At 30.9% G+C, this 10,911-nt stretch overlaps 2 protein-coding genes across 3 annotated transcripts; one reads left to right on the top strand and one right to left on the bottom strand.

Moving 5' to 3' along the window:
- The first annotated feature begins 202 nt into the window (after window positions 1–202).
- Ankrd49 (ankyrin repeat domain-containing protein 49) lies at window positions 203–2,968 on the top strand. Of its 2 annotated transcripts, none has more exons than XM_090102711.1 (4): window positions 203–239; window positions 441–617; window positions 838–1,143; window positions 2,268–2,968. In XM_090102711.1, exons 2-4 carry the CDS (start codon window positions 458–460, stop codon window positions 2,510–2,512), a joined length of 711 nt encoding a protein of 236 aa, XP_089958837.1. In that variant the 5' UTR covers window positions 203–239; window positions 441–457; the 3' UTR covers window positions 2,513–2,968. The 2 variants fall into 2 exon arrangements, with proteins under 2 accessions (XP_089958837.1, XP_089958836.1); XM_090102710.1 differs by having other exon boundaries at window positions 226–243.
- A 61-nt stretch (window positions 2,969–3,029) lies between these two features.
- rod (kinetochore component rough deal) lies at window positions 3,030–8,861 on the bottom strand. Its single transcript, XM_090102708.1, has 2 exons — window positions 7,918–8,861; window positions 3,030–7,762 (listed from the first exon to the last, which is right to left on the bottom strand). Exons 1-2 carry the CDS (start codon window positions 8,650–8,652, stop codon window positions 3,086–3,088), a joined length of 5,412 nt encoding a protein of 1,803 aa, XP_089958834.1. The 5' UTR covers window positions 8,653–8,861; the 3' UTR covers window positions 3,030–3,085.
- Window positions 8,862–10,911: the final 2,050 nt, after the last annotated feature.

Raw genomic sequence — 10,911 nt, 5'->3', positions numbered from 1 at the left:
AATTCCAATAAAACATTATTTACTTTCGCAAATGCATAATTGTCATTGTAAATTTATGATAAAAACTATTATAGGGAAAATCAAATACATTTTAGTAATTTTATTTTTCCATTTTTTTTTTGCATACCATACGGCCGTGTGTGAGCGAGAGGGAATGATAAGCGCCGCCATTGAAGATTCGTTTCTTTAAAGAACAGGATTATATTTATTTATTGATAATTTGATTGATGCCTGAGCCGGTAGGTAGGCATTATGCGACAGCAATTTATTAAATGAATTTTTATTTTAAGTAAAATACAACCTTATCAGGTTTCTGATTAAAAACAGCTATCTGTGCATCACATCGGAAAAAATATTTTTTATTACCTATATAATTTTTGGGCCTGATTTTTGCAATATTTACTACTGATACTAATTATCAGAGGTTTTTATTTCTATAGAAAAAAATAAAACCAACATGTCATCTGATTCTGAAGATGAAGTTATTAAACACCGTGATTACAAAGAAATTGCTGATGAAATAGAACGTTGTAAAAGAAATCCTGAAACTTCTGGAATGTTTGTATCAGGTTGGGATGATGCTGAAGTTGATGTAGATACTGTTAAAAATCCTCAAGGTAATTCTTTTTCTTAATAAATATAATAAGTACTTAATAAAAAATAAATAATAAATAAATATTTCAGGACAATTTTTCACACACGGCACAATCTGATCCCATACTAAGCTTTTGCTTGTGTTATGGAAACCAGATGGCTGATAAACATACATATTATATAATTTTAAATAAATAATAATAATGATCAAAATGTATATTAACTAAGGACAACATATTTCAGCAAATCCTATCGACCATGTCTTATGGGCAGCTGAAAAGGGGGAGCTGGACACCTTAAAAAGTTTGTTAGAAAATCAGCCCGGTTTCGTTCACGCAACTGATTCTGATGGATATACTCCACTTCATCGTGCTGCATATAGCAATCATGTCAATATTATATCATATTTGCTAAGTGCAGGGGCTAATATTGGTTCTAGAACAGAACTTGGTTGGACACCATTACACTCTGCTTGCAATTGGAATAACTATGCGGCAGCAGCAAGACTTCTTGCAGGAGGAGCAAGTCCTCTTGCTCTGTCTGACGGAGGTAACACTTTCTCTAACTAATTTCTTGTTTCTAATGTTTATTCATTTATTTTTCTAACATTTCAAAAATCATTTTAATTTCTTCCTCATTATGGTTATAACTAGACATCGGATTATATGCACTAACAAAATGCCAAAATATGCATGCAAATATGCACTAAAAAAGGCCGAAATATGCACTAAAAACGAGTGATATGCCTTAAATATGCACAATAAAAAATCAAAAAACCTTTATTATTTTTATATATTTAAATCAAAGATTGTACAAAACATTGAAATTTTCTTGAAATTAAGTATAGTTTTTGTGCCAATATACAATTAAGCATTTTTACCAAATTTTCGAGCGCAAATTTGTGACGTTTGTCACCCGCGAGCCCAGTGTTGCCACCTTAGACCTTTCCGGGCTAAATCTAGCCCTTTTTTGGAATTCAACCCGTGTTTTAAGTTTTTAGCCCCAAAAGGGTAATCTAGCCCTATTTTGAATGGCTCAAAATTTACTTAAAATGGAGCCCATTTTGTAATTTTTTGCCATTTTACCATGCCAAAATAGGGTTTGTTTACTCGCTGAGCGTTCTGATTGGCTACTAAAGGTTAGTCGACCAATCAAAACTCCCGCTACTTAACGAAATATGCACGATTGGGGAAAAAGGCTAAAATATGCACTAACGCCTTAATTAGAGAGTTTTATGCATTTGCATATGCAAATATGCAAATGCATATAATCCGATGTCTAGTTATAACCAAACACTAAAAAGTTAGTCTATTTTGTCTCAACCAGTATTCTTCAAACTCTCACAATACATTCTGCATTAGAAATTTAAAATATTAGTCTGAATAGCAAGATGATAAGCGAGGCAAATAATGAACATGCAGATTCGCCTTTAGAAAGGTTTTCCTAAAGTAATAACAATAAATTTATTTTACATTGTACTAAATATAATACACAAGATCTATTTATGTGCATGATAGTTGTTATTGATAAGTTTAGAGGTTTCATTCAATGCACTGTATTGGTGGGTCTTTTAATTATACCTTATGTTAAGATTAGATAAATTTAAATAATAAAAAAAAACAATCATTTGCAGCAGATTACATTTATTAAAATTATACAAAACATATTTTCAGCACAAACACCATTGCATCTTGCATCAGCAATTAGCCACTGTAAATCTACACTGCTCATCTTATTTTTACGAGAGGATATAGTAGAACTTGCAAGAAGACCTAACAAATCAAAGGAAACCCCTGAACAATTGGCACGGCGTCATGGAATTTATGCTCCATTATTTGAAATGGTTTTGCCGGCCGTATCTTATATAAAATCTTTAGCTTTTACTTGTAATCCATATTATAGGAATACATCTCAGTGAAACTTGATTTCAAATTACTCAATAAGAAAATATTTTCATGGTGCATTTATACATTCGTGCCAATAGGGGATTTTGGATTAGTGCTCCGAATAACAATGCATGTATAAAGAGTGCATATGTTATTCACCTTAAGATTCGCTTATTTATGTTCAGACCGGGTTTTTTCGACGGATTCAAAGACGAATGTGTGAAGTTCACGACGACATATACCAACGTTTCGTCAAGTGAAGAGACAAAAGGCGAATAGCAATGTTTAAATGCACCATTTAATTTAATTATTAGCTCATGTGCTGGTGTTACATATGTTGCATTAATATAAATTATCAGTAATGTTCTGATCATTCAATTTCTTATGATACAATATATAAATTACAACTAAAATAATACCTTTGTGTAGTTATTGATCATTTTAAAACTTTACAATCAATTAATAATTAATATATTTTGTTTTTATTACATTTGTTTTCTTTTTAATAAGTTTTACAATGCAATTAGTTAAAACAGAAAATGATTTAATTGCTATTTTTACAGTGTAAATAAATATTTTACTATTCTAAAATTTAGTAGACCTGTTTACCTGCAGATCTTTCTTGTCACATTTTCTAGAACACACATAGCACTTGATACAAGGAATGATTCCGAATGTAAATTTTTTAAACCTATTATTAAATTCCTTTTATCTATTTTTGTTAACTCTTTCAATGTTTCTCTAGTTTCAGATTTCATATAAGGCAAAACTAAACAACCTAGGGCAAGACATTTACATCTCATACAATTTTTCCATATTTCAACTAGATCTTCATCTTTTATAAATGGACATAAAGGCAGAAGGTTTAAAGCCTGTAAACATTTGTTCTTTTGTTTATCTGTTATTGGATAATCTGCTCTTTTAAAAGGATTAAGAAGTATAGCCCGCCAAGCCGTACAAATAACATTATCTAGTGGACATGCCATTTTTAGCAGTAAAGGAATAATTTCATCAAAAAGGGAAGATCTTAACAGTAATGGTATGTAATCACATAAAATTTTTTGATTTCCAAATCTATGTGCTAATTCTGCTGATACTTTTAAGGCTTCCACGCTCCCACCAGATGCTTGAAGTAATTGATTTAGAGCCATCATTTTATCCTGTTTGAAAGTGGCCACAATCCAGGGCATATCAATCCTTTCTAGATATACGATATACAAGAGCTCCAGTAAAGTTGGCCACAGTTTCTCATGATCAATGTTTGTGACTTTAACTGCAGTCTCTTGATCAACAACACTCATAAAACACTGAAGTGCCCTAAGTTTTTTAGATTTATTATAATCATTTTCATCATCAAAAGCAATGCGAGACAGATAAATGGCCCCCATTTTGGCACAAGTTGCTTTGAGTATGTACTTAGCTGTTATTAGTTCTACAGTATTAAGACTTGGTGAATTTTTATCTTTTCTATCAATAAGATTTTCCAAGATTTGAATTCGAATGGAATTGATGTTAATGCCATTTTTATCAGCTATTTCGTTTGCAGCTCTGTTTATATCGTGCCGACCAATTTTACTCACAAATTTTGGGTGTAAATACAATGCGTGGATAAGTTGCGTGGGCTCCGATGCAAGGCGTAGGAGTTCCTCACAAGCCCAATCTATTTTATGTAACGCATGTCGCGTTGAAAGAGTAGAGTGAAGACGCTCCATTTGGCGAACAGCTCGGTTATCAGGCTGAATTGCTGCCCAACGTTGAGAAAATTGGTAACAAAGCTGAGCAACTGCCACTTGATCAGCACCTCGAGCACAGCCCTGTAGCACATAGAACAGACACGCTCCAGCCCATTCCATGTTTGCAATATGTCTGACACATTTGTGTGCAGTTCTCAATAGAGGTTCTTCACTAGATATCAATTTCCATGTATCATTGTCTTTTACATCCACTTCATTTGTGCTGTTCTGTTTCCGTGAAGTCATAGTTTGTTTTACTGCATTACTACAAATCATATCCTTTGCTGTCTGAATATTAGAATCAAGTGATAATATAGAGACTACAGGAAGCCAACGTTCATATGTTTCTAGAGTAATTTCCGATTTCAAATTGGACCACATATCGTCTCGAAGGAATAAGTGGAAAGGCAATCTATAATGGCCGATTTCTGGAAACAGGCCCTTCACAGAAAAATGTTCGAATTCATATTGCTTGGGGGTACCTCTTCGTTGGTATTCTTTCAGAAAATTCAAAATCAAGTATTCTTTCAAGTACCGGCTTTCAGAAAACGAGGATATTAGTAAGGTGTAAATACATAGTAGAACTTCATAGAAGTAAGGATTGATGGATATCACACAACCATGAATCACAACTTCACCATTTCTCCAGAAATCATTCAAAATATCCTTCAAGAATTCTGTATTTTCGACATTTTGCCAGATTGTTAAACATTTTGATATTAACTCTTTCTCATCATTTTCCAGTAGTATTTCTCGATAACCTAAATCATTCTTGGATATTTTATATTTTAACTCCCAATTGGTCAATAACGAAATTAATAGTAATGATAATCCATCGTTTAGACAAACATTGAGGGTACGGCATAAGTCCACTAACCTTTCAAAGCTTGTATTAGGATATTGTTTGAGGATATAGAACAATAAAACTTTTACATCCCATGTTTCTTCCGTACAATCGGGAAGAGCGATTTCTGCTAGATTAATGTTAAATTTAGATTTTAAAATGTACTGTGGAGGATAAGATAAGGAGTCTCCTGGGATAATATTTTCTAAAGCCAATGTATGACGTATTGGAGGCGAAGTTAAGTAATAAATTACTGCTGGTGATAAAGTTTCAGATTGCCCACGTAACAATTCTAAAAAGTACATACTATCTGATATTATATCAGGCTTATTTATAAGAAGTAAAAGAGATGTTAAAATAACTTGATCAAGATCTTGAGACGCAATAATCTTGTTTACTAATTTTTTTACTATTTTCTCTTTCAATTTATAAAAGCATTCCCTTGATATATTGTTACAAACAATTTCTTGTAAGGTAGAGTATGCTATTATCCTAAGAGGAATAAAATCGCTTCCATTGCAATGATTGGGGAGGTCATTTGTGAATTTATCAATTGTACCACAATTGGAATAAAAATTAATCAATTCATGCAGAGAACTTACAGATGACATTGGCAAAAATACATAATTGAATTTCCAAGTTAAAGTTAGGTTTTTCATTATAATATTTGTATTTTTAATTGCATTAAGTATGCCCAGTATATCAATTAATAAATGAAGATACTCCTCAGGGCAATTCAAAGTTAAATCAGAAAGAAGACTATGCGACATAAGTATCAATGATGGATTTTCTTCATGATTCAATTGGCTCAAGGGATATTCTAAATTTTGTTTATTTTTCAGTTTTTGTGTTATCCATTGATTTATAATGCTTTGGACTTTATGATTTGTAGAACTCTGGTGAATAAGATCTCGTAACTTAAGATCTGAACGGAGGAGATATTCAATACAGCGAATGTGGCCCGAATTTTCAGTCTGATCATTTCTTTTCAAATTATTTAACTTCATCTCATAGTAATCCTCATTGTAAACATCATTAAGACCTGCATTTATACCATAGGAGTTTTTGAGGTGATACAGTTTTTCAACAGCAGCAATTTGTATTTCTTGTTGATAATGTGATCCTTTTATAAAATCTAAATAATTTCTCTCTATTGTATTGTTACGCGAACCGCAAACTATGTGCTCATATTTATTTTCCACACTCTTGATCAAAAGTTTTTTGTCTCGATTTGACAAAGTTCTGAAATACTCTAATGCAGCTTTCGTTTCACATTCTCTTAAACATTTATCTATATATGATACATTGGCATAACTAGTGTAAGCAGGCATTATATAAGTGATTGTTTTCAAATCATCTAAATTAATTGTTGGCCCATTAATTATTTTATGAATAACCAACATATAATCATTAAAATTGATGGGAAAATTATACTTTTTTAAAATAACCTTGAGTTTAGCATAATTTACTTCTTTGTTTATTTCTTGAGCTAAAAGTTTATCTGATTCGGTTATTGTAAAGTCATTATAAGGTAATGCAGCAGCAGATTTAGCTATGGTTTCAACTGTAGTATCCCATGGTACATCCAAATATTTCAATACTTGCAGCAGACAATCAAGTCTATTTGTAGGTGAATGAAATGCATTAAGCAAAATTTCTAATCTTACAGCATCAACATTTCCACCACTACTAGCAGATTGCATTTCTATAAAAGAACGTATTGTTTCATCCAAATCAAACTGATAGCGATTTGCATATGATGTGAGGCTTTCTTTTAAAAATATTTCTAAATCTTCTGTATAGCAACGTCTCAAGATTATTAAAGCTACTTCAGTAGGACTTTGCGATGTTATTTCAGTAATTAACATGTTTATTTTAAATTTTTCCTTTAATTCTATTATGTACTTTATATGATCTTTTAGTATGTCTAAATCATCAATTGTTATGGGTCTGATAACAATAGTTTTTAAAGATGATTCTAAAACATCTATAATAGCTTCAATATACTTCAAACCAATTTTAGGCCAAAACGCTGATTGCTCTAATGAAAAAATTCTTTCTGTGGTCCATTTAGCAATTAAGTCTATATTAAAAGGATTTTCATCCAACAGACTCGGAATAAAATTGCGTAACCATACAATTAATGTACCTAGCTTAATGTTTATAGGTATAGCATGCAGTATTTTCAATATATCATCACAATTAGTTATTCTATTTATTTTAGAATATTTAAGCCAGCAAATCGAAGCTAGGTCTAAATCTGACTTCGAAATAAATAATTGACACAACTCAACAACTTGTTTTTCAAACAAATCAATATCACTGTAATGCATAATGCCTCTAAAATATATGTACTCTAATAAATCTACTTTTATCATAATATCAAGGAATGAATTTATAATGCTATCATCATTTGTTAAAAATACCTTTTTTTGTATAGAACACAATATGGACTTGTATGTTACATTATGTTTGCATAGTTTGATAGCGATACCTATGAGAAAGGACAAATCTTCAATGTCATTGAACAAGTTCAATAATTGAGGTTGTATACAAACTTCATTTGTTTTGCTTAATACACCTTGAACCAATTGCTTCAATTCAGACTTCAAAACTTCTTGTGATATTTTAGGTGTTGCCATGAAATCTGTGGAGTGTTCATCTTGCTTTTCAATATTTCTCAAGGAAGTAGAAAAAAACAAAACCTGCAAACAATTTTATATTTGTGTGAACATAAGAATTATTGTTTTAAGATATTTTACTTAGAGAAAAGATAACTTGCAAACAGATGCTTGAATTGATTGCACGTTTTAAACTATAAATAAATGCTCATGTATAAAGGATAAAAAAATATATTTACTTCTATGTCCCATAAAAGATAGTAGAAATTATTATCATGCGATCCCAGTGGCACATAATTTGACTCTGTATTTTCAAAATCATATGCTTTGTTAAAACTTTTTGAATCAATTGCCCACATTTGTCCCCTGTTTGATACAACTATTGAGTCACCCCATGGTACCATATGCTCCAAATCTTTGTTAGTACATAATGTTTCAGTCAAACCTGTGACTGGACATTTAAGCAATAAAGTCATGTTTGATGTGTACATGTTGAGACCATTTTGATAAGTATTTTGTGTGCCTTGTAATCGATATGGTGCCTTTTCAAGGGAGACAATTGTCTCAGTTGTGCCCTTTTCAAACTCTCCATTTAGTTGCTCTTGTGTATATGGATTTAAGAGTCTTTCACCACTTTCGCTTATGAATATAATATTTATTCCATCAGTTTCAAATTCACGAATTTTATAATTAGCGTAGTTGTCACATTTAATTTTTAATAAGGCACCTTTCAAAATGTTAATAACAATAACTTCCGAAGACTTCAATGCTAGCCAGACGTTATTTCCCACTAGTGCATGATGATTAATTTCATACTCGAAGCTGTATATTTTATTTGAGGCATCTTTGTCATTTAAATCGATCACTTCAATATTTTTAAGATCTTCAAACAGCACTACTTTTGGATACACAAATAAGGCTCTTATTTGGTCTTTGTTACACGTTGTATTAAGTTTTTTTATTAATACTTGCATTTTTATAACACTCGATAAGAATTTACTATATCGCTTTTAATTATGGTTTGTATTTTTTCTAGTATCAAAAATAAAACCCTGAGCCGTTCTTTACAAGTTCAACGATTATTATTTGAATTCAAAGTCTATTGTTTACCTCTTGCAAGTGATTTGACGTAAACATTTTTTTAATAGGTAGGATACAAGTGTTTTTGTTAAATTGTCACAAAGGTTATCATAAAAAAGTTGCATGTTCTGTAAAATTAAATTGGTATGATATTTTTTTTCTTTACTACAATATACGATGAAATCTATTAGAAAAGGAAAAAAAATCAAATGGCAAAGTTGTCCGTAATAAAAAGCTTAGAATATAATATATAAACGTAGAAACGGTCTACGTCTATGCGAACAAAGTAGCATTTAAGCTGCGCGTCGACTGGATCGGAATCGGAGCGGACGGATGGTCATATATAACGTGCATTTGTATTATGGAGGACAGTGACGAGGACATTTTTGTAATAAGTTCTATTTTAACAGAAGAGGAAGAGAGAAACAAGATAAAATGAAAGATGTGGGTTCATAATATAAACTCAAAAGGATTAACGTTCGGTGAATTTCATACATTATAATATCCTGATTTATTATTAACTTACCCTCCATGTAAATTTATAAAGCATTTAAATACCATAAAACCAAAAATAGTTTGGAAAATCCAAAAGTGCACGCCTCATAATCTTTTTTTAATAATTATTTATTAATTATTATTTTTGTTTATTTAATAACAATTAAACCACATCGAATCAGACCCTGAAAAATGAAAGGGTTCTATTCCTGAGCATACTCAAGCGTAAGAGAAAAAAAAAGACTCGATTAGTAAAGTATTTCGGTCGCTATCGTGTTAACAAGAATCCTCCGCACATACAGACACACGGACGTCCAAGACAGAACTTTTTTAAACTGTTTTTTAACTAGTTTAAATAACAAAAATGACATCAAAAATATCATGAATGTTAAAAATAGTGTTTTTTCTTAATATGTGTGTGCATGTATTATCTTACAAGTGCAATGTATGATACATAAAGACATTTTAAGTTTGAAAAATCAGATGCTTTGCGCGAAGTGACAGTAGTACCCACCTCAACGCTTCGCTTATGAGGCGTGCAATATCAATTACCTCCATGTTCTTATATTATTTAATTAATATTATATCAAAAAGGTTATTTAAAAATATTACTTAAGACTTTAACATGGTAACCTTTTTTATTGCCTTCATATGAGTAAGTCAATACAAAAAATCTAATAAGAATATAAAGAAGGCGCAGAAATACCGATCCAGTGCACGCACTACCATAGAAATCAATACAAAGCAACAAATCCGTCCGCTCCGTACGCTTCGACTCCAATCCAGTGGTCGCGCAGCTTTATAGCCGACAAAGATAAAATATACATATAAACCATTAGCCGAAAAGAATTATCAACTCACGTAAGTATACAAAACTCTCTTATTAAAACTTTTTTCACATACCTAACGTAAAAATAAAAATGTTCAATATTTTGTTTTTTATTTTTATCTTTTACATTTTTTTTTCTTGAAATTTGTTGAATACTTTTTATGTCTCAAAATATATGCTGTAATTTATTGGATGTGAAATATTTATCTTTTCACTTTATTTTTAATTAATATCGGAAAAGACCCTTTTCAATCGAAAATTCACTTTTCTGATGTTTATTGCAACTGATTGCAACATTATCTACATTAGAATATATCGTTAGGTGCATAGATAAATTTACATCACTACAGTCTACACTCTACACTCTACAGTAAACACCGATCAGTTTGGTTTGAAATTTGAATTGAGAAGATAAGTGTGGTTGGTTTAGTTTTCTAAATTCTTTAAATTAATTACAGTAAAAGTGGTTTAATAATTCATAGTTTTGATTGATTAATGTATTAAATATACTCTAAAATTAAAATATATTCATTTATATTCTATTTGTGTAACAACGATTCTTTGTATGTATAATACCTACTTAGCTTGTAAATAATAAATATATTGTATTTGTGTATACGTAAAATGTCGAGTGTTTAGTTCTATTAGTTTAAAACAAAGAGTAAACCATACTAGTGTTCTGTGGAGTAAATTATTAATACATATATGGAATAGCAAAATGAAAATTGGTCATTTTCCGACCGCGCCAAATGCAAATGTCAACAGAAGTCTTTTGGAAATTGGGATTACTGAACACCAGTAAGTAGATTTACAACTATCACTAAATCTT

This window comes from Colias eurytheme, chromosome 6 (assembly GCF_061535395.1).
Source record: "Colias eurytheme isolate Ceu_HAF_F1 chromosome 6, ilColEury1 Martin Lab GWU primary, whole genome shotgun sequence".
Taxonomy (NCBI): domain Eukaryota; kingdom Metazoa; phylum Arthropoda; class Insecta; order Lepidoptera; family Pieridae; genus Colias; species Colias eurytheme.
This window is presented reverse-complemented; position numbering and strand designations above follow the sequence as displayed.

Excerpts from the sequence above, each read along its gene's own strand:
- Ankrd49 (XM_090102710.1), top strand. Across the intron at positions 618-837 it reads TACTGTTAAAAATCCTCAAG|CAAATCCTATCGACCATGTC; the intron begins GTAATTCTTTTT and ends AACATATTTCAG. Across the intron at positions 1,144-2,267 it reads TCTTGCTCTGTCTGACGGAG|CACAAACACCATTGCATCTT; the intron begins GTAACACTTTCT and ends ACATATTTTCAG.
- rod (XM_090102708.1), bottom strand. The coding sequence starts at position 8,652 with ATGCAAGTATTAATAAAAAAACTTAATACAACGTGTAACAAAGACCAA. Across the intron at positions 7,763-7,917 it reads ATCTTTTATGGGACATAGAA|GTTTTGTTTTTTTCTACTTC; the intron begins GTAAATATATTT and ends AATTGTTTGCAG.